The sequence below is a fragment of the Manis javanica genome, chromosome 4 (genome assembly GCF_040802235.1).
Source record: "Manis javanica isolate MJ-LG chromosome 4, MJ_LKY, whole genome shotgun sequence".
Classification (NCBI taxonomy): Eukaryota; Metazoa; Chordata; class Mammalia; order Pholidota; family Manidae; genus Manis; species Manis javanica.
The window spans coordinates 79,401,007-79,422,496 of NC_133159.1; the positions used below are offsets into that span (position 1 = coordinate 79,401,007).

General features: G+C 43.5%; 1 protein-coding gene across 4 annotated transcripts in view; it reads left to right on the top strand.

The window, feature by feature from the left end:
- The window catches only part of FNBP1L (formin binding protein 1 like), a 157,270-nt gene that overhangs the window by 61,071 nt on the left and 74,709 nt on the right, over nucleotides 1-21,490 (top strand). For 3 of the 4 annotated variants that reach the window (XM_036998082.2, XM_036998084.2, XM_073234309.1), the window contains exon 2: nucleotides 13,659-13,804. The exons of the other annotated variant lie outside the window; for it this stretch is intronic. In XM_036998082.2, coding sequence (XP_036853977.2) covers nucleotides 13,659-13,804 — 146 coding nt within the window. The remainder of the gene's footprint in view (nucleotides 1-13,658; nucleotides 13,805-21,490) is intronic. 4 annotated transcript variants of the gene reach the window in all.

Sequence of the window (21,490 nt, forward strand, 5' to 3'; positions counted from 1 at the left end):
AAGACTAAAGTTATCCCAGAATCAGTCATAGATAAAGTCCAGGTCTCCCCTATCCATACAACTTTGGCATTTTTACAAGATGTTTTGGGTCTTTTAGGCACTTGGAGAGTGTTTATCCTGCAGTTACGTACCTGTTGGCAATGAGCCATTTTTGTCAGTGTTACTATATAAAGAGCTCTGTCTAGTACTCTTTCCTGAGGCAGAGATTGAGACGGATTATGAACACCCCATAGGCAGACGTAATTCCAGCACTTGACCCGCTACCATGAGAATAAAGCTTGGTACAAACCCTTTTACCCCTAATGTTCTGTTGTATTTGGTCTCACAATGGAGAGTGAACTTGCCAGGGGGCACTCCCCCTCAGGCAAGACACATGTATTTGATGCTTACTGGCTTACAGTATGAATGCAGAAGAGGTAGCAGAACTTTTTTTTACCCCCTCAAACTTCTTGACGACCTCCAATATCCTTAATCTCATCTAATGACCCTGTCTCCTATTTTATTGAAAAGGGACCATAAGAGGATTTTCCACAAGCTGCTGCTACATACATACCTACCAACCTGTCTAAACCTGTGCCTATTTATTCTGCCTTCTGTCCTGTTGCTTTAACTGAACTGCCAATGGTTCTAGCAAAGGTCAGCCCCCCCACTTAGTATGCATCTCCTTTGGCCTACTTAGTTCTCATTGCTCTAGATCATCCCTCCTGCTTCTACATTGTCAGTGTTTTCCTTTCTTTTGTATCATTTCAACTAGCATATGATCCTGTTGTTTACTCAGTCTAAAATCTGTCCACACTGGACCCTACTTTCTTTAGCTATCACTGTGTGTCTCCTTTCCTTTAAATTAAAATTCCTTGAAAGTGGTGTCTATATGCACTATCTCTAATTTCTGCCCTCCTAATCTTTTTTAGTATATGTGCTTCCAAAGTAAGCACTTCCTAATATTTTTTGAACCCACTTTTGTCAGGCTTTTGCCCTCACTATATCAACAAAACTGCTCTTGTTTATGTTGTCAGTGATCTGCATATTGCTAAATCCAATGATCAGTTTCCAGTCCTCATCTTATTTTCAATTGCACTTGACAAAGTGGATCAATTGCTCTTCCTTGAAATAATACATAATTCATTTGGCTTCCAAGATACCATACTTTTCTGGTTTTACTTAATACCTCACTGGTTACTTTTCAGTGTCCTTTACTGGTTCCTCCTCAATTTCTTGACCTCTAAATGTTGGTTTACAACAAAGTTTAATTGAGATTGCATCAAGGATCATGTCTTACCATGTCTCTTCAGGGAGACCACTTCTGGTGAATTCCAGACATCGGTATTTAAATGCCAACTCAGCATATCCATGTGGCTATCGAAGAATATCTCACACTTAACTGTCTAACATCAAAACTGTTGTCTTCCGTTCAACCAAACTTGTTCATTTAATTGTCCCAGTTTAGTTCAACTAGTTATCTTTCTACATCGTGGTACTCAGAATTGATACCTTTCTTTCACAACTCACACTCTAAACATCAGAAAATTTTGTTGACTCTGCCTTCAGAATATATCCAAAAATCTTAACACTTTTCACCACTGTGCTGTTTCTGCCTGGAACCAAGGCAGTGTTAATTTCTGGTCTGGATTATAGTAGTAGGCTCCCAAAAAATCTTGCTCTGATTCAGTTTTTTTTTTTTTTTATCAACACAAAAGCCAGACTGATCTGTTTAATAACGTGAGTGAGGTTATATCAGGCTTATACTCAAGACCCTCCAGTGTATTATTATATCAGTCACGGTTAAAGCCAAGGTCTTTACGGTGGAAGCTAAGGCATGTGTGATCTGCATTCTGACCCCACACACTTCGATTCAGCCTCTGCTCATTCAGCTGTAGCTTGCTTATTCAGTTTCTTGCTCTTGGAATACATCAAGCATATGTAAATACAGGGTCTTAAACATTTTTTTTTTTTTTTTTTTTTTTTTGAGAGGGCATCTCTCATATTTATTGATCAAATGGTTGTTAACAACAATAAAATTCAGTATAGGGGGGTCAATGCTCAATGTACAATCATTAATCCATCTCAAGCCTAATTCTCGTCAGTCTCCAATCTTCTGAAGCATAACGAACAAGTTCTTACATGGTGAACGAATTCTTACATAGTGAATAAATTCTTACATGGTGAACAGTACAAGGGCATTCATCACAGAAACTTTCGGTTTTGATCACGCATTATGACCTATAAACAATCAGGTCAAATATGAATATTCGTTTGATTTTTGTACTTGATTTATATGTTGATCCCACATTTCTCCCTTTATTATTATTATTATTTTTATTTTTAATAAAATGCTGAAGTGGTAGGTAGATGCAAGATAAAGGTAGAAAACATAGTTTAGTGCTGTAAGAAGGCAAATGTAGATGATCAGATGATCAGGTGTGTGCCTATGGACTAAGTATTAATCCAGGCTAGACAAGGGCAGCAAAACATCCACGGATGCAGAAGATTTCTCTCAAAACAGGGGGGGTGAGGTTCTGAGCCTCACCTCTGTTGATCCCCAAATTCTCACCTGATGGCCCCCCTGCGACTGTGCCTGTCTTAGGTTGTTCCTCCCTTGAGGAATCTTACCCGTCTCTGGCTAACCAGTCATCTTCCGGGGCCATACAGGGAAATGTAAAGTTGGTAAGTGAGAGAGAAGCCATATTGTTTGCAAAGGTTAGCTTTTTACTTCTTTGCAGATTTATGCCCTGTGGCTTCTATGCCCAGCACTTGTCTCGAGGTATCTTTACCACCTGGAGGAATTATGATACTCGGTAAATTCGATATGAGGCACGAATTCTATTTAAAGTTTGTAATTAGGAAGGAAGAAGAAAAGCTATAGATGTAGCATATGAAGGAAACTTGGGAGGATTGATTATTTCTTTGACATATCTTCTTGTATAGTACCTTAAGTATGTATAGGTTTTAAACTACTAACTAATTTGCACACACATATTGACATAATAGGAATACGGTGACATAAACAAAGCAGATCTATAATTACCAGCCATCTCCAGTGAAGCCAAGAAAACCATTTAGGCACCCTAGGCATTTGTGAAAATTTATCTATGATATGATGGATATTTTCCAACTGTACTTGAACCATCAGGCAAATTAAAGCAGCCCATTTCTGGGATCTGTTCACATCCCATATGTTCTTTTAACCATAGATAGTCTATAGTCATGAGATTTTGGGGTGCTACAACTTGCACCCCTCCCAACTCCTGGTTGAGTTCCAACAGACAGATCCGGTCAAATTCGTTGTCTCACTGTATGCACATGCCAGCCTAGACATCTCCCTCCTCCTTCTCATGGCAAGTCCAGGAGATGGTGGGCTGGATGCAGCCATAACCGCAGCATCGTCCGGATCCCTGTGGAGGCTTTTTGATGATCATCCCCCGGCACGAGTCCTCCAGAGAGTGCTGATGCCGGAAGCTCCTCCTCATATCGTATCTTAGTTCATTTTCTGGGTATCCAAGCTAGGCCTTGATCTTCTGCGTAGAAACAAACAGACCCTTTGCCCACACTTTGACATGCCCTCTATACCACTGTGCAGAACTCATTGGAGGTCAGCACACAGTAACTGCTTTTTTTTTTTTTTTTTTTAATTAAGAGAAAGGAATATTATCAGAAAAGAGTACCTCCATAGCTGATCATCTGACACCCTTTAAGTGATCAACATTAAGGATATTTAAAGCATGCGTTGATCTTTGATTTACCAATAGTTTTATCCTGTTAAGGAGTAATCCCCCTTTTCTTTCTTTCTTTCTTTTTTTTTTTTTTTAAATTTTTAATCTACACTTACCTGAAGAATACTATGTTTACTATGCTCTCCCCTATATCAGGTCCCCCCTAACAACCACATTACGGTTACTGTCCATCAGCTTAGCAAAATGTGGTAGAGTCACTACTTGTCCTCTCTGTGTTGTGCATCCCACCCTCCCCTTTCTCCCTCCCCCCCATGCATGCTAATCTTAATACCCCCCTTCTTCTTCCCCCCCCTTATCCCTCCCTGCCCACCCATCCTCCCCAGTTCCTTTCCCTTTGGTACCTGTTAGTCCATTTTTGGGTTCTGTAATTCTGCTGCTGTTTTGTTCCTTCAGTTTTTCCTTTGTTCCTATACTCCTCAGATGAGTGAAATCATTTGGTATTTCTCTTTCTCCGCTTGGCTTATTTCACTGAGCATAATACTCTCCAGCTCCATCCATGTTGCTGCAAATGGTTGGATTTTTCCACTTCTTATGGCTGAGTAGTATTCCATTGTGTATATGTACCACATCTTCTTTATCCATTCATCTACAGATGGACATTTAGGTTGCTTCCAATTCTTGGCTATTGTAAATAGTGCTGCGATAAACATAGGAGTGCATCTGTCTTTCTCAAACTTGATTGCTGCGTTCTTAGGGTAAATTCCTAGGAGTGGAATTCCTGGGTCAAATGGTAGGTCTGTTTTGAGCATTTTGATGCACCTCCATACTGCTTTCCACAATGGTTGAACTAATTTACATTCCCACCAGCAGTGTAGGAGGGTTCCCCTTTCTCCACAGCCTCGCCAACATTTGTTGTTGTTTGTCTTTTGGATGGCAGCTATCCTTACTGGTGTGAGGTGATACCTCATTGTAGTTTTAATTTGCATTTCTCTGATAATTAGCGATGTGGAGCATCTTTTCATGTGTCTCTTGGCCATCTGTATTTCTTTTTTGGAGAACTGTCTGTTCAGTTCCTCTGCCCATTTTTTAATTGGGTTATTTGTTTTTTGTTTGTTGAGGCGTGTGAGCTCTTTATATATTCTGGACGTCAAGCCTTTATCAGATCTGTCATTTTCAAATATATTCTCCCATACTGTAGGGTTCCTTTTTGTTCTATTGATGGTGTCTTTCGCTGTACAGAAGCTTTTCAGCTTAATGTAGTCCCACTTGCTCATTTTTGCTGTTGTTTTCCTTGCCCGGGGAGATATGTTCAAGAAGAGATCACTCATGTTTATGTCTAAGAGGTTTTTGCCTATGTTTTTTTCCAAGAGTTTAATGGTTTCGTGACTTACATTCAGGTCTTTGATCCATTTTGAGTTTACCTTTGTATATGGGGTTAGACAATGGTCCAGTTTCATTCTCCTACATGTAGCTGTCCAGTTTTGCCAGCACCATCTGTTGAAGAGACTGTCATTTTGCCATTGTATGTCCATGGCTCCTTTATCAAATATTAATTGACCATATATGTTTGGGTTAATTTCTGGGGTCTCTAATCTGTTCCACTGGTCTGTGGCTCTGTTCTTGTGCCAGTACCAAATTGTCTTGATTACTATGGCTTTGTAGTAGAGCTTGAAGTTGGGGAGTGAGATCCCCCCTACTTTATTCTTCTTTTTCAGGATTGCTTTGGCTATTCGGGGTCTTTGGTGTTTCCATATGAATTTTTGAATTATTTGTTCCAATTCATTGAAGAATGTTGCTGGTAATTTGAGAGGGATTGCATCAAATTTGTATATTGCTTTTGGCAGGATGGCCATTTTGACGATATTAATTCTTCCTAGCCATGAGCATGGGATGAGTTTCCATTTATTAGTGTCCCCTTTAATTTCTCTTAAGAGTGACTTGTAGTTTTCAGAGTATAAGTCTTTCACTTCCTTGGTTAGGTTTATTCCTAGGTATTTTATTCTTTTTGATGCAATGGTGAATGGAATTGTTTTCCTGATTTCTCTTTCTATTGATTCGTTGTTAGTGTATAGGAAAGCTACAGATTTCTGTGTGTTGATTTTGTATCCTGCAACTTTGCTGTATTCTGATATCAGTTCTAGTAGTTTTGAAGTGGAGTCTTTAGGGTTTTTTATGTACAGTATCATATCATCTGCAAATAGTGACAGTTTAACTTCTTCTTTACCAATCTGGATTCCTTGTATTTCTTTGTTTTGTCTGATTGCCGTGGCTAGGACCTCCAGTACTATGTTAAATAACAGTGGGGAGAGTGGGCATCCCTGTCTGGTTCCCGATCTCAGTGGAAATGCTTTCAGCTTCTCGCTGTTCAGTATAATGCTGGCTGTGGGTTTATCATATATGGCCTTTATTATGTTGAGGTACTTGCCCTCTATTCCCATTTTGCTGAGAGTTTTTATCATGAATGGATGTTGAATTTTGTCAAATGCTTTTTCAGCATCTACGGAGATGATCATGTGGTTTTTGTCTTTCTTTTTGTTGATGTGGTGGATGATGTTGATGGATTTTCGAATGTTGTACCATCCTTGCATCCCTGGGATGAACCCCACTTGGTCATGGTGTATGATCCTTTTGATATACTGTTGAATTCTGTTTGCTAATATTTTATTGAGTATTTTTGCATCTACGTTCATCAGGGATATTGGTCTGTAATTTTCTTTTTTGGTGGGGTCTTTGCCTGGTTTTGGTATTAGGGTGATGTTGGCTTCATAGAATGAGTTTGGGAGTATTCCCTCTTCTTCTATTTTGTGGAACACTTTAAGGAGAATGGGTATTATGTCTTCTCTGTGTGTCTGATAAAATTCCGAGGTAAATCCGTCCGGCCCCGGGGTTTTGTTCTTGGGTAGTTTTTTGATTACTGTTTCAATTTCTTTGCTTGTAATTGGTTTGTTTAACTTTTGTGTTTCTTCCTTGGTCAGTCTTGGGAGGTTGTATTTTTCTAGGAAGTTGTCCATTTCTTCTAGGTTTTCCAGCTTGTTGGCATATAGGTTTTCATAGTAGTCTTTAATAATTCTTTGTATTTCTGTGGAGTCTGTCGTGATTTTTCCATTCTCATTTCTGATTATGTTGATTTGTGTTGACTCTCTTTTTCTCTTAATAAGTTGGGCTAGAGGCTTATCTATTTTGTTTATTTTCTCAAAGAACCAGCTCTTGGTTTCGTTGATTTTTGCTATTGTTTTATTCTTCTCAATTTTGTTTATTTCTTCTCTGATCTTTATTATGTCCCTCCTTCTGCTGACTTTAGGCCTCATTTGTTCTTCTTTTTCCAGTTTTAATAATTGTGATGTTAGACTATTCATTTGGGATTGTTCTTCCTTCTTCAAGTGTGCCTGGATTGCTATATACTTTCCTCTTAAGACTGCTTTCGCTGCATCCCACAGAAGTTGGGGCTTAGTGTTGTTGTTGTCATTTGTTTCTATATATTCCTTGATCTCTATTTTGATTTGTTCATTGATCCATTGATTATTTAGTAGCATGTTGTTAAGCCTCCATGTGTTTGTGAGCCTTTTTGTTTTCTTTGTAGAATTTATTTCTACTTTCATACCTTTGTGGTCTGAAAAATTGGTTGGTAGAATTTCAATATTGTGGAATTTACTGAGGCTCTTTTTGTGAGCTAGTATGTGGTCTATTCTAGAGAATGTTCCATGTGCACTTGAGAAGAATGTATATCCTGTTGCTTTTGGATGTAAAGTTCTATAGATGTCTATTAGGTCCATCTGTTCTAGTGTGTTGTTCAGTGCCTGTGTGTCTTTACTTATTTTCTGCCCGGTGGATCTATCCTTTGGGGTGAGTGGTGTGTTGAAGTCTCCTACAATGAATGCATTGCAGTCTATTTCCCTCTTTAGTTCTGTTAGTATTTGCTTCACATATGCTGGTGCTCCTGTATTGGGTGCATATATATTTAGAATGGTTATATCCTCTTGTTGGACTAAGCCCTTTATCATTATGTAGTGGCCTTCTTTATCTCTTGTTACTTTCTTTGTTTTGAAGTCTATTTTGTCTGATATTAGTACTGCAACCCCTGCTTTCTTCTCACTGTTGTTTGCCTGAAATATGTTTTTCCATCCCTTGACTTTTAGTCTATGCTTATCTTTGGGTTTAAGGTGAGTTTCTTGTAAGCAGCATATAGATGGGTCTTGCTTTTTTATCCATTCTATTACTCTATGTCTTTTGATTGGTGCATTAAGTCCATTTACATTTAGGGTGACTATTGAAAGATATGTACTTATTGCCATTGCAGGCTTTAGATTCGTGGTTACCAAAGGTTCAAGGTTAGCTTCTTTAGTATCTTACTGCCTAACTTAGCTCGCTTATTGAGCTGTTATATACACTGTCTGGAGAGTCTTTTCTTCTCTCCCTTCTTATTCCTCCTCCTCCCTTCTTCATATGTTGTGTGTTTTGTTCTGTGCTCTTTTTAGGGGTGCTCCCATCTAGAGCAGTCCCTGTAGGATGCCCTGTAGAGGTGGTTTGTGGGAAGCAAATTCCCTCAGCTTTTGCTTGTCTGGGAATTGTTTGATCCCACCATCATATTTAAATGATAGTCGTGCTGGATACAGTATCCTTGGTTCAAGGCCCTTCTGTTTCATTGCATTAAGTATATCATGCCATTCTCTTCTGGCCTGTAGGGTTTCTGTTGAGAAGTCTGATGTTAGCCTGATTGGTTTTCCTTTATAGGTGACCTTTTTCTCTCTAGCTGCCTTTAAAACTCTTTCCTTGTCCTTGATCCTTGCCATTTTAATTATTATGTGTCTTGGTGTTGTCCTCCTTGGATCCTTTCTGTTGGGGGTTCTGTATAATTCCATGGTCTGTTCGATTATTTCCTCCCCCAGTTTGGGGAAGTTTTCAGCAATTATTTCTTCAAAGACCCTTTCTATCCCTTTTCCTCTTTCTTCCTCTTCTGGTATCCCTATAATACGAATGTTTTTCCTTTTGTATTGGTCACATATTTCTCTTAGTGTTGTTTCATTCCTGGAGATCCTTTTATCTCTCTCTATGTCAGCTTCTATACGTTCCTGTTCTCTGGCTTCTATTCCTTCAATGGCCTCTTGCATCTTATCCATTCTGCTTATAAATCCTTCCAGGGATTGTTTCACTTCTGTGATCTCTTTCCTGACATCTGTGATCTCCTTCCGGACTTCATCCCACTGCTCTTGCATTTTTCTCTGCATCTCATCCCACTGCTCTTGCATTTTTCTCTGCATCTCATCCCATTGCTCTTGCATTTTTTTCTGCATCTCTGTCAGCATGTTCATGATTTTTATTTTGAATTCTTTTTCAGGAGGACTAGTTAGGTCTGTCTCCTTCTCAGGTGTTGTCTCTGTGATCTTTGTCTGCCTGTAGTTTTGCCTTTTCATGGTGATAGAGATAGTCTGCAGAGCTGGTACAAGTGACCGCTGGAAGAGCTTCCCTTCTTGTTGGTTTGTAGCCTTTTCCTGGGAGAATAGCGACCTCTAGTGGCTTGTGCTGGGCAGCTGTGCGCAGACAGGGCTTCTGCTTCCTGCCCAGTTGCTTTGGGGTTTATCTCCACTGTTGCTGTGGGCTTGGCCTGGCTGGGGCTGTTCCTCCAAAATGGTGGAGCCCCGTTAGAGGGGGAGCAGCCAGGAGACTATTTATCTCCGTAAGGGGCCTCTGTGCTCCCTGCTGCCCAGGGGGTTAGAGTGCCCAGAGATCCCCAGATTCCCTGCTTCTGGTCTAAGTGACCTGTCCTGCCCCTTTAAGATTTCCAAAAAGCACTCTCCAAACCAAAACAACAACAGCAACAATGAGAGAGGGAACAGAAAGGAAAAAAAAAAAGAAAAAACACGCGATTTTTTTTTTTTTTTTTCCTCAGGTGCCGGTCCCAGGCACCCGCGCACTGGTCCTGCTGCCCTGTCTCCCTAGCACCAGGGTCCCTGTCCTTTCAAGGCTTCCAAAAAGCACCCACCCACCGGTCCCGCAGGGAAGGAACGCTCAATATTCTTTGTCCTCAGGCACTGGTCCCACGCACCCGCTCACCAGTCCTGCCGCCCTGCCTCCCTAGCACCGGGGTCCCTGTCCCTTCAAGGCTTCCAAAAAGCACTTGGCAAAAAGAGAGAAAAAAAAGGGGAAAAACGCGCGATTTCTTCCGTCCTCAGGTGCTGGTCTCAGGCACCCACCCACCGGTCCCACAGGGAAAAATGCGGGATATTCTTTGTCCTCAGGTGCCGGTCCCAGGCACCCGCTCACCAGTCCCGCCGCCCTGCCTCCCTAGCACCGGGGTCCCTGTCCCTTTTAGGCTTCCAAAAAGCACTCGCAGAAAAGAGAAAAAAAAAAGGGGAAAAACGCGCGATTTCCTCTGTCCTCAAGTGCCGGTCTCAGGCACCCGCCCACCGGTCCCGCAGGGAAAAACGGGGGATATTCTTTGTCCTCAGGCGCCGGTCCCAGCCACCCGCTCACCAGTCCCGCCACCGTGCCTCCCTAGCACTGGGGTCCCCGTCCCTTCAAGGCTTCCAAAAAGCGCTTGCCATAAAGAGAAAAAAAAAAAAAAGGGGAAAAACGCGCGACCTCCTCCGTCCTCAGGCACCGGTCTCAGGCACCCGCCCCCAGGTCTCGCAGGGAGAAACGCGGGATATTCTTTGTCCTCCGGCGCTGTTCCCAGGCACCTCCTCACCGGTCCCGCCACCCTGCCTCCCCAGCAACGGGGGCCCGTCCCTCTAAGGCTTCCAAAAAGCGCTCGCCAAAAAAAAAAAACTGCTCCGGTTTCTCTCCACCCGCCGGGAGCCGGGGGGAGGGGCGCTCGGGTCCCGCCGGGCTGGGGCTTGTATCTTACCCCCTTCACAAGGCGCTGGGTTCTTGCAGGTGTGGATGTGGTCTGGATGTTGTCCTGTGTCCTGTGGTCTCTATTTTAGGAAGATTTTTCTTTGTTATATTTTCATAGCTCTATGTGTTTTTGGGAGGAGATTTCCACTGCTCTACTCACGCCGCCATCTTGGCTCCCGCCCCCAGGGTCTTAAACATTTTAACAACTGAGCTTGAAACTGCACTGGTTCTTCAGGTAAGCAGAAACAGTAGGGGTGTGTATAGTTTATGCAAAGTAATAGAAAGGCAGAAGAAAAGCACATAGGTGTTTGTGGTAAAAATATTGTTGGAGAATGAGGAATTCTGATTTTGCATCTCTTAGTGAAGCAGGAATTTCTTCTGATTTTGCATCTCTTAGTGAAGTAGGAAGCAACATTATTAGCTGAGAGTGAGGTGGATAGGAGGTGGTGTAAGTTTAAAGTAGAAGAAGGTATAAGACGGTTGGCTAGGATAATGAGACAGTGAATGGGTTTGGAGTATGTAGCATTAAAGCCTTTTAGGTTAATAGGCACAAATTTCAAAGTATAACTAGTCAGTGTGGTTAGTCCTTCCCTTCCTCTCTCCTTTTATCTTACTCCTCCTTTCTCCCTCCCTTCCTTCTCTTTCTTCTGTTTCTCTCTTCTTTTTCTTTCTCTCTCTCTCCCCCTCTCTTCCATTCTTTTTTTCCCCTTTGTTCAGCAGCATTGCAAAGGGTTGGTGAAGAGTTGAATATAAAAGAAGGGTTGAAATTTGGCAAAGAAAGAGGGCAAGGGCAGTGGGACTGTTTGTAAGGAGTGATTATAATGGTGGCTTATAGAAGCCCAGCTGTGTGAAGATAGAAGTGAAGAGGAGTGGGGTGAGGGATAGTAATCATGTATCAGGATCAACAGATTGAAGTCTCTGGTGCCAAACAATTGCTGGACTTGGTATGCTGGATGTTGGGTCCGTGTAATTGACCTCCAAATAACCGGGAGATGCGTGGATGCAAAAGCAAGAGCGTTTATTGGGTAGCCAGCATGCTGGGGTCTTGCACTCGCAGGTGGAGACCCCAAAGTATAAGTTCATTCTCCTTTTATACACAGGAAAGGGCTCGTGTGCAGAATGGGCCATGCGTAGAGTGGGCCTAGATATGACCTGACCTTTACTGAATTTTGACTGCTGGGTGGGCGAGTTATCTTCTTTCTATTGGCTGGGAGCATCTGGCCAGTTTTGGTAACTGTGTTGGTTAAATTTTTGTAACTCCTGTAACTTCCTCTTGATATGACCTGTCTCTTATAAAATAAAGTCACTTATAAAATGGAGTAGCTTATGTCAAGACTTTTTAGTCAGGACTCCTCATTCCCCCCTTGAGTTTTGTTCTATTTCAAATCTTTGAAGTAACGGAATAGGGTCTTCTTTACTCAAGGGCTTGTACTGAGATCTAAGGACCATGAGTTGGACGGTGGAGATCCATTTCTATACAAATTTGAGGAGGGCATTGATAAAGCAGGGGCCACATGTAAGAGCTAGTATGAGAAGTAAGAGGTGACCTGCTACTGCTAATAATAAAGTTGTTAGCCATGGGGACCAACTGAAAAGGCTTTCATACCAGTTTTGGGTGACTGCTCTATTTCTCTGCCTGTTTTGAATCTTAGTTTTTTTTTAGTTCAGTCAAAGAATTTTGAATTACACTTGAGTGGTTAGTATAGAAGGCACACTGTTCTCCTAAGGCCACACATAGTCCTCTTTGTTGCAAGAGCAATAAGTCAAGTCCCCTTCTGTTTTGTAGTACAACTTCAGCTAGGGAGGATAAAGACTCTTCTAGCCTGGCTAGAGTAAGGTCTACTGTTTGGAAATCATGGTCGATAGTATCATTGAGGGCTTTATAATTTTTATCTTGGAGGACTAGAGATGCTATGCCTGTACCAGCACCAGCCAGCCCGGCTCCCAAAATGGCAGAGACTACTATGGTGGAAATAATTTCTCGTTTTTGCCTGCTTAGATTCTTTTGACTTAGGGAATAGCTATCAATTATTTCTTCTTCACCATGCATTACTATCCGGGGAAGAGTTGCACAAGAATGCAGACATCGTCATGAGTTCTAAGGGTGTCAGCATGGATACAAGTGGTTATTCCCATTTTACAGGCTCACCAATTGTTGGGAGAGGCTACTAGTATGATTGTATCTTGGAAATAACATTAAGGGTCTAGCTACATAAGTGAGGGTAAGGAAGCTGTCGATTGGTGGCAACACAAAGTCCTTGCCCTGTGAGGGCCTATAGGGTAACTCTAGGAGCACGTTCAAAACTTCTTTGGGACCACCAGCATTTGGAGGAGTCGGTCTCAGTACAGAAATTAGCTACTAGAGCAATGCCATCATAGAAAGGGGGTTTGGAGTCTAGGCAAAGCCAGCAGAATCGGGTTACTTCTGGCTTTGAGATATTTAATAACTGATAAGTGGCTTCTACTAGGCAAAAGGGACTGGGTCCAGTTAGGGATGGGGAGGGGGTTAAGTGGCATAGCTTTGAATCTGACCCAGGATCTGTCCTAGGCAAAGGGTAGGTAGGTCTCACAGTAGATTTCTGAGGTTTCTCGGGGAGTGGGGGAGGAGGAGGCACTGGGTTTGGTCTCCAAATGACTGGTAGTTTATTCAAGAGTGGGGCCTCCTGGAGCATAATCGTAAAAAGAGCTCCGGGGTCTGCTCCCTTTGCATAAAAGCGAAGGCCCCACATTCTCCCTGACTTCCATTCTTCCACTTAGTTTTTCCTATGGAGGTGAAGCAAATGCAGATTGGGTTACAGTCTGGGTTACTCCAGCAGGAAGGCCCCTCAGACTGGCTAACTTGTATCCAATCATCTTGTACAGTGGATCCCCAATCTATCTTACCTGTAGGTTCACAGCCCCAGACGGTACAGAAGAAGTGTTCTGGGCCCCCACATACAGCCTGCTGAGACTGATTTCGGCTCTGTCCGGGACAGACATAGAAATTGTGTTGACGTGTCAGGCCTCGGTACCCTGGGGTCCTACACCCTATCCCTTGGGTTGGGCGTGGGTACTTGGGGTCCCCTCTTAAGCCCCAGTTTGTCTCAAACAACTTACAAACATCAAAGTACAGATCGGGGAACCATGACTTAGGGTGTCTTTCTTGTTCTGTAGAGTTGATAATGTCTCCAGTCTCCGACTTGACGATGATCCATTCAAGTTTCCTTGGGAAGTGGGGACTTCCGGTCACCATTAGTTCCAGGGCTAAGGCTTGGAGGACCAGAAGCAGCCACATGTCTGGGAATTTTTGCTCTCAGAAGGTCAGTCGAATGGGCTCGAATTGTCCATGTAGACTCTTGATCTCTAGCAGTGGCCTTGACCTGAGTGTTACGGATCCACGTTGCTATCCGGTCAACTTTGATCGCCGTGGGAGTTGCTAGGATGATTGTGTGAGGTCTTTTCCAGCGCGGCTCTAAGGTCTCTTTTTGATACGTTTTGATTAGTACCAAGTCTCCAGGTTGGAAATTGTGGGGCTCCGGGGGAGGCTTGGAGTACACCACCTGTAAGTTCTGATGTAAGGCTTCTTGGACCTGAAACAAAGCTTGTTGGGAGGAAAGAAAGTTTTTATCTTTTTGCTCAGCTAACAGATCAGCTCGCAAATTGGGAAGAATTGGGGGAGGCCTGCCAAGTAGAATTTCAAACAGGGTCATGCCTAGTCTATAGGGAGTGTTCCTGACTTTGAACAGAACGAAGGGGAGGAGAGTAACCCAGTCACTGCCAGTTTCTAGGGCTAATTTGGTTAAAGTCTCCTTCATGGTCCGATTCATCCTTTCTACTTGACCTGAGCTTTGGGGATGATATGCACAGTGTAACTTCTAATTAGTCCCCAATATATGGCTCAGCCCTCGTGTTACCTGAGAGATGAAAGCTGGTCTGTTGTCTGACCCAGTAAAAGCGGGAAGGCCATACCTTGGAATAATGTCTTCCAGGAATTTCTTGGCAACTACTACAGCAGTTTTTCTTTTGGTTGGAAAGGCTTCTACTCATCCAGAAAAGGTATCTACAAATACTAGCAAATACTTGTAACCATATTTTCCTGGTTTGACCTCGGTAAAGTCTATTTCCCAATAGGCTCCAGGTCTTGTACCTCTTTCTCAGACCCCCTTTTCGGTTGTTCCTCCCTTCACGTTGACCAACTGGCAAACTTTACACTGAGAGACTACCTGATTGACTAATAATTGGAGGCCATGGACCCAGAGATGGGAGCTCTGGAGTAGTTCTGTCATTTTATACTCTCTCAGGTGTGTGACCTGATGAATGTGTGAGACTAGTTGGGCAGCTAGGAGGGAGGATAGAATGTAGTCCCCTCTTGTGTCTCGATACCATTGTCCATCTTTATGAGCATAATGTGGTCCCCACTTCTGGATCTCAGAACTTTCTGAGTGTACTCTGGTACTTCCAGTAAGATTGGAGTAATAGCAGTTGGTGGGGGGGTTGGCTGCTACCAGGGCCTTGGGTGCCTCTGCTAGGGCAAGGGCTTCCTTGGCTGCCAAGTCTGCTTTATTATTTCCTCGGGCCACTTGCCCTTCACCTTTTTGGTGCCCGGGACAATGTATGATAGCAATCGCCTAGGGAAGCCAAATGGCCTGTAGCAAGTCAAGGATCTCTTGCTTGTTTTTGATAGTTTTTCCCTCAGCTGTTAATAGTCCTCTTTCTTTGTAAATGGGCCTGTGTATGTGGGCTGTGGCAAAGGCATACCTGCTGTCAGTATGTATGTTTAGCCGCTTACTTTTTGCCAATTGAAGAGCTTTGGTGAGGGCTGTCAGTTCTGCTTTCTGAGCTGATGTTCCTGCGGATAGGGGGGATGCCTTTATGACTGCCGTCTCTGTAGTCACTGCTGCTCCTGCATATTTTACCCCGTCTTTGATGAAGCTGCTTCCGTCCGTGAACCAGGGAGTTTCAGGATCCAACAAGGGAACATCTCCCAGATAGGGCAGTGTTCCCTGTAGGTGGCTGAGGAGCTCCTTGCACTTGTGCGAGGGTGAATCTAGATTTGGATCCAGTAGCAAGGTGGCTGGATTCAGTGCTTTGCTAGCAGCAAAGTGGATATGAGGCAGATTAAGGAGCAGAGCTTGATAGTGGGTGACATGTGAATTTGACAGCCATCAGTCGGGAGGGCATTTTAAAACTCCGTCGATGGCGTGGGGTGTCGTGACAACAAGAGTCTGGCCTAGCGTCAACTTGTCTGCATCTTTAACAAGAAGTGCAGTGGCAGCTATGACGCGGAGACATGGTGGCCATCCGCTGGCCACTGGGTCTAATTTCTTTGATAGATAAGCCACTGGTCTCACCCAGGGGTCCAGCTTCTGGGTGAGAACTCCTTTTGCCACTCCCCTCCATTCATCTACATACAGGAGGAAGGGCTTGGAAACATCTGGGAGGGCTAGGGCTGGGGCCTGCAGGAGAGCCTGTCTGATTTTGATAAAAGCCTCTTCCATCTCAGGCATCAATGCAAAGGAAGGTTCCTGTCCTCGGGTGGTCTCATACAAGGGTTTAGCTAGTTTGGTGAAGCCAGGAATCCAGAGGTGGCAGAACCCTGCGGTCCCCAAGAACTCTGATAGTCCGTCTACAGTCTGGCCTTGGTAGCTGGAAAATAAGTCTCTTTTCTGGCCTGTGATAGCCATTGGTGTTCCCCCTTGAGTTTGTATCCCAAGTAGGTGACTTCTTCTAAACAGAGTTAAGCTTTTTTAGCAGACCCTCGGTACCCTTGTTTTCCCAGTGTTACAAGTAAATCTTTAGTGGCTACCTGACATTCTGTTTCTGTCCGGGCAGCTATGAGTAAATCATCTACATATTGAAGCAGGCTCACCTCTGGGTGGAAACACCGGTACTCATTCAGATTTTCGTGGAGGGCCTTGTCGAAGATGGTCGGTGAGTTCTTGAATCCCTGAGGCAACCTGGTCCACGTTAGTTGACCATTCAATCCGTCCTCCGGATCTCTCCATTCAAAAGCAAACAGCGGTTGACTTGAGGCAGCTAGCGGTAAGCTGAAGAAAGTGTCTTTTAGGTCTAGGACGGTGTATATGACCCTGTCAGGTGGCAGAGAGCTCAAAAGGGTGTAAGGGTTGGGGACTGTGGGGTAGATGTCCTCCACACAAGTCCTGTACTGGTCAGAAGTCATTTGTTCCTGGTTTCTTAACAGGCAGTAAAGGGGTGTTCCAAGGCGACTGGCATAGGACTAGACTTCCCACCTGTTGCAGGCATCGGATATGAAGGGCAATGCCCACCTTTGCCTCTTGGAGAAATGGGTACTGCCGCACACGGACAGGGTTGGCAGTGGCCTTTAGTTGGACTACTATCGGTACTCGATGCTTTGCCCATCTGATGCCTCCCGTCTCAGCCCATACTTCCGGGATCTCTTTTAGTCACTTATGAAGGAGCTCATGGTTATCTTTCTCTCTTATCGGGTTAGTGTAAAGTCTATGTTCATCATTAAGCGATAAGGTAAGAATGCTGATGGGGGCTCCGCTCTGGTCTTTTACTGAGACCAAGTCGCCCTCAAAGTGGATGTGGGTTCCCACCTTGGATAGTAAATCTCTCCCCAGAAGTGGGTAGGGGCACTCAGGGATAACCATGAATGAGTGGGATACCCATCCCAATTTTAGGTCTATGGATCTTCGGGTAGTCCATGAATATCGGTTAGATCCTGTGGCTCCCTGTACCCAGGACTGTCTGGGAGAAAGGGGCCCCATGGGGTTCTTAAGGATTGAATGTTCTGCTCCAGTGTCAACCACAAAACTCACTGGCTTCCCCTCCACATTCAGGGTTACCCAAGGCTCGGGGAGGGGTCTGAACCCCATCTCCCTCAGTTGTCTAAGCCTTCTATCTGGAGGACCATGGATTGTTCCCTGGCTTCTCTCTTGGGGCATTCATTTTTCCAGTGGCCTCTGTTTGCAGTAGGCACACTGGTCTTTTTGCAGTGGATTCCGGCCCTTGGGGGAGGCTTTGGGATCTCGAGGGCCCCGTTGTTCAGTCAGCCTTTTTTCTCGGTTCTGGGCAGGATCTTCTAACAAATTAGCCAACAAAATCTTAGCCAACCCTCGGGTCTGTCTCTCTTCTGGGGTGTCTTGGTCATTGAACACTTTCTCAGCTACTGCCAAAAGCTTGGCTAGCCTTTTTCCCTCAAAACCTTCTAATCTTTGTAACTTCTGCCTGATGTCTGGGGCCGATTGATCAACAAAGGCCAAACTTACCGGGTACCGGTTTTCAGCAGCTTCTGGATCCAGGGGAGTATAGGTCTTGTAGGCTTCCAGCAGTCTCTCAAGGAAAGCTCCAGGAGATTCTGTGGGTTCCTGTTTTACCTGACTTACTTTAGACAAATTGGTGGGAAGGCGTGCCGCCGCTGGAGACCCCCCCATCAGAATCTGGCGGTAGATAGCCTCTCCTTACCTTCATCCGTATTGAAGTCCCAGCTGGGCCTACTCGAGGGGAATGTGATGTTTATAATATTTAAATCCATGGTTGGTCTCCCATCAACTCCTGGGACTATTTTCCGGGCTTCAGTCAGGACTCTCTCTCTCTCTTCAGTAGTAAAAAGAACCTGTAAAAGCTGATGGCAGTCATCCCAGGTGGGCTGGTGGGTGAAAAGGACTGAATCCAACAAGTCTACAAGTTTACTGGGTTTCTCAGAGAAGGGGGAGGTTCTGCATTTTCCAGTTATACAAGTCACTGGTAGAGGAAGGCCAATGAACTAAGAACTGTTGGCCATCGGGACCCGGTGGGCCTACTGCCCACAAAGGTAGGGCCACGGTGCCTGGGGTGTTCTTGGGAGCTCATCAGTCTCGAGAGCAAGTATGGGGAGGACTTATCAACATGAGTGGATCCTCCGGGTCAGGTTCCTCTTCTATAGGTAAAGGTTCAGGAGGATTGGGGAGTGGAGCGGGTCCATATGGCGGTGGGTAGGAAAAGGATGGATCTTCTGAAGGGGGGAGGACAGGATAAAGAGGTGGGACTGAAGGAACCAAGGGATTGCGATTCAACTTGCAGGGTGCCTTAGAGGAGTGTGGAGCTTTTGAGGAAGCAGTGGCCACGAGGGTCGCTTTTAAAGGCGGAAGAAGGGGAGCCAGCCATTTAGGTCGACTTTCCACTAGAGTCTGCCAAGTGGTGATGTAAGGAACCTGGTTGGGGTGCCCAGGGCATCCATATACAAGGTCTTTGACCCTGTAAATGGTGGGGAGGTCAAACATGCCCTCCTCAGGCCACCCGACTCTGAACTTAGGCCATTCATTCCTGCAAAAGGTAGAAAGTTTACCCTTTTTGACAGCAAGAACAAGATTTTTAGCCTGGATTTGAAAGTCCTTGAAGTGACATATGAAAATAGAGGAGTAGAGGGAGTAGAGTGTGACTGGCCCATGCCAAAGAGAAACAAGAAGACAAGACAGACAAATATGAGTATACAAACAGAGAACACAATGTAAGGGCGCCTTTTTCCAAAAAGAAACTAGACGAAGAGGGATGGCCTCTCCCGTAAAAGGGCTCTGTCACGCTCTCCAAAAAGAAACAGCAACCAGGTGTGGGATGACGGCCTCTCCTGTAAAAGGGCTCCATCAGGGAGCCACCCCCCTTCTCCCACCAGACTGAAAAATAAAGTCCAAAAAAACCAGAAGTGAGTGAGGGACGTCTCCGTGCTCACCAAGGTGCGGGGAAAAGTAGTGCGTCCACCTAGTCCCCGGACCGCCAGATCAGGTTTCTTCCAATGAACGGCACAAATCAAAGGACTTATGGCACATAAACAGGCAATCAAACACTGCACTCACACTCACACTTACCCACACGCTCCGCACTGTCGCTGGTTATAGGAGCGTGATCCTGGACAAGCCCCCAAATGTTGGGTCCGTGTAATCGACCTCCAAATAACTGGGAGACGCGTGGATGCAAAAGCAAGAGCGTTTATTGAATAGCCAGTATGCTGGGGTCTCGCACTTGCAGGTGGAGACCCCAAAGTATAAGTTCATTCTCCTTTTATACACAGGAAAGGGGTCATGTGCAGAACGGGCCATGTACAGAGCGGGCCATGTGCAGAATGGGCTGTGCACAGAGGGCCGTGCGCAGAATGGGCCGTGCGCAGACCAGGCCTAGATATGACCTGACCTTTACCGAATTTTGACTGCCGGGTGGGCGAGTTATTTTCTTTTATTGGCTGGGAGCATCTGACCAGTTTTGGTAACTGTGTTGGTTAAATTTTTGTAACTCCTGTAACTTCCTCTTGATATGACCTGTTTCTCTTATAAAATAAAGTTACTTATAAAATGGAGTAGCTTATGTCAAGACTTTTTTAGTCAGGACTCCTCACTGGAGCTAATGAGTTGACAGGACTAGCCATCTGAGAATGAAGTTTTTGCAATTTATTGGGAGGAGAAGCTGTTGCAGTTAGTGACAACAGAGATGACCATTTGAGTGAGTTGCTGAGGTAGAGTAGAAAAAGACATGGGAAGAAAAGTAAAAATATGCAATAGAGTATTGGAAGGATTATTCAAAATTTAAAGTTTTTAATCAGAAATGAAAAGATAATTATGTGAGTTCCCCAAACATATGTTTGCATCTGTCTTTTAAAAAAACAAAGCCAGAAGGAAACAAATCCAAATAAGTGGATTTTTTTTTTTTGTTAAACTTAAAATACTCTTCAGTTTACTTTGGAGGTAGATGTTTTTGACTCTGAATTGTAAATTGATTTCTTAGCTTTATGAGACTAGCAAAAAGAAGAAGTTTCCACAGTCCCATATGAATCAAAGAATGAGAAGTCAATTGTGTCAGACCTTAAAAGTGTTTTTTGTAGTACTTCAATATTCAGAAGTGCTGGAGCAACTTTGGCAGAAAATCAGAGCCCTAGAGTAAGCCCAAACTAGGACAGCAAAGTCATTATTCTGCTTTTTAGTGAAGAAGGTCTTTTTTTTAACAGTAATGACCTTTGGTGCTTTACCAAAAGTACTTTATTGGGACTTCATTTGCATTCAGGACTGTGTCAAAGTAATTAGAAAAGCAAGGATTGAATATTAAATAGTGACTTATAAAAATATGTAACATTTTGTGATACATAAAATAGTTCCTTCTAATTATATTAAAGATACAGTATAGGTAAAAATGACATTGAATAAATGTATTTATTACCACACTTATTACTATAAAGTAGCATATTACTATACAGTAGAATCTTTGAGCAACATATAATTCATTTGATTTATGCTGAATAGTGTGGGCATTTAAGCTGGTGTTGGTACCAGCTTTGATTTAGAATGTTTCCCTTGTGTTCCCAAAAGAATACGGTAAAATAACCAAATATTTTACAGAACTATAAAGCAATACCAGAAAGAAACAAAAAATAAGAACTTTCTTGAGTTTAAATATGAGATGAGTTAATTCTATGTGGATACATACTAGGTAAAGATAACAAAAAACCGACACATCAGAAGGGTGGGGAAGACTTGATATAGAGCAGAAATATAGTGGAGAAATACATTCCACAAAACTTGTGGTACTATTGAATGTTGGAAAAGGAAGTGAGGGGCTGTTTAAGGCAAGGAAATGGAAGAACTTGGACATAGCTTCTAATCTGGAGTAAATCTAGAGAAATAAAGCAGTGCTAAAGGTAGAAGAGAAAATAGAGAAGGGAGGAGGGGTTGCTATTTATTTCTAATCCATAAAGGATTTTAGAATACTGTGCAATTTTACTTCTTTGGTTTTTGTTGATCCTTACATTTTCCATAGTCCAAGATATTTGCTGGCATAGAGTAGGGAAAAGTATAATCTCAGGCTTTGAAACTGAAGGGATTGGAGGGTATTACCTTTGAAAACCTAAGGCTTTATGATTGATTCTTATTTTTTTATTTAAGAGCTTCCGGCTTTATTTTGTGGTCACAAAATATCACTCTTTGATGTCCCGCCATCATCTTTGAAGCATCTGGTATTGTTTTGGTCACTAATGTTATGATCCCTAAAGAAACACGAAT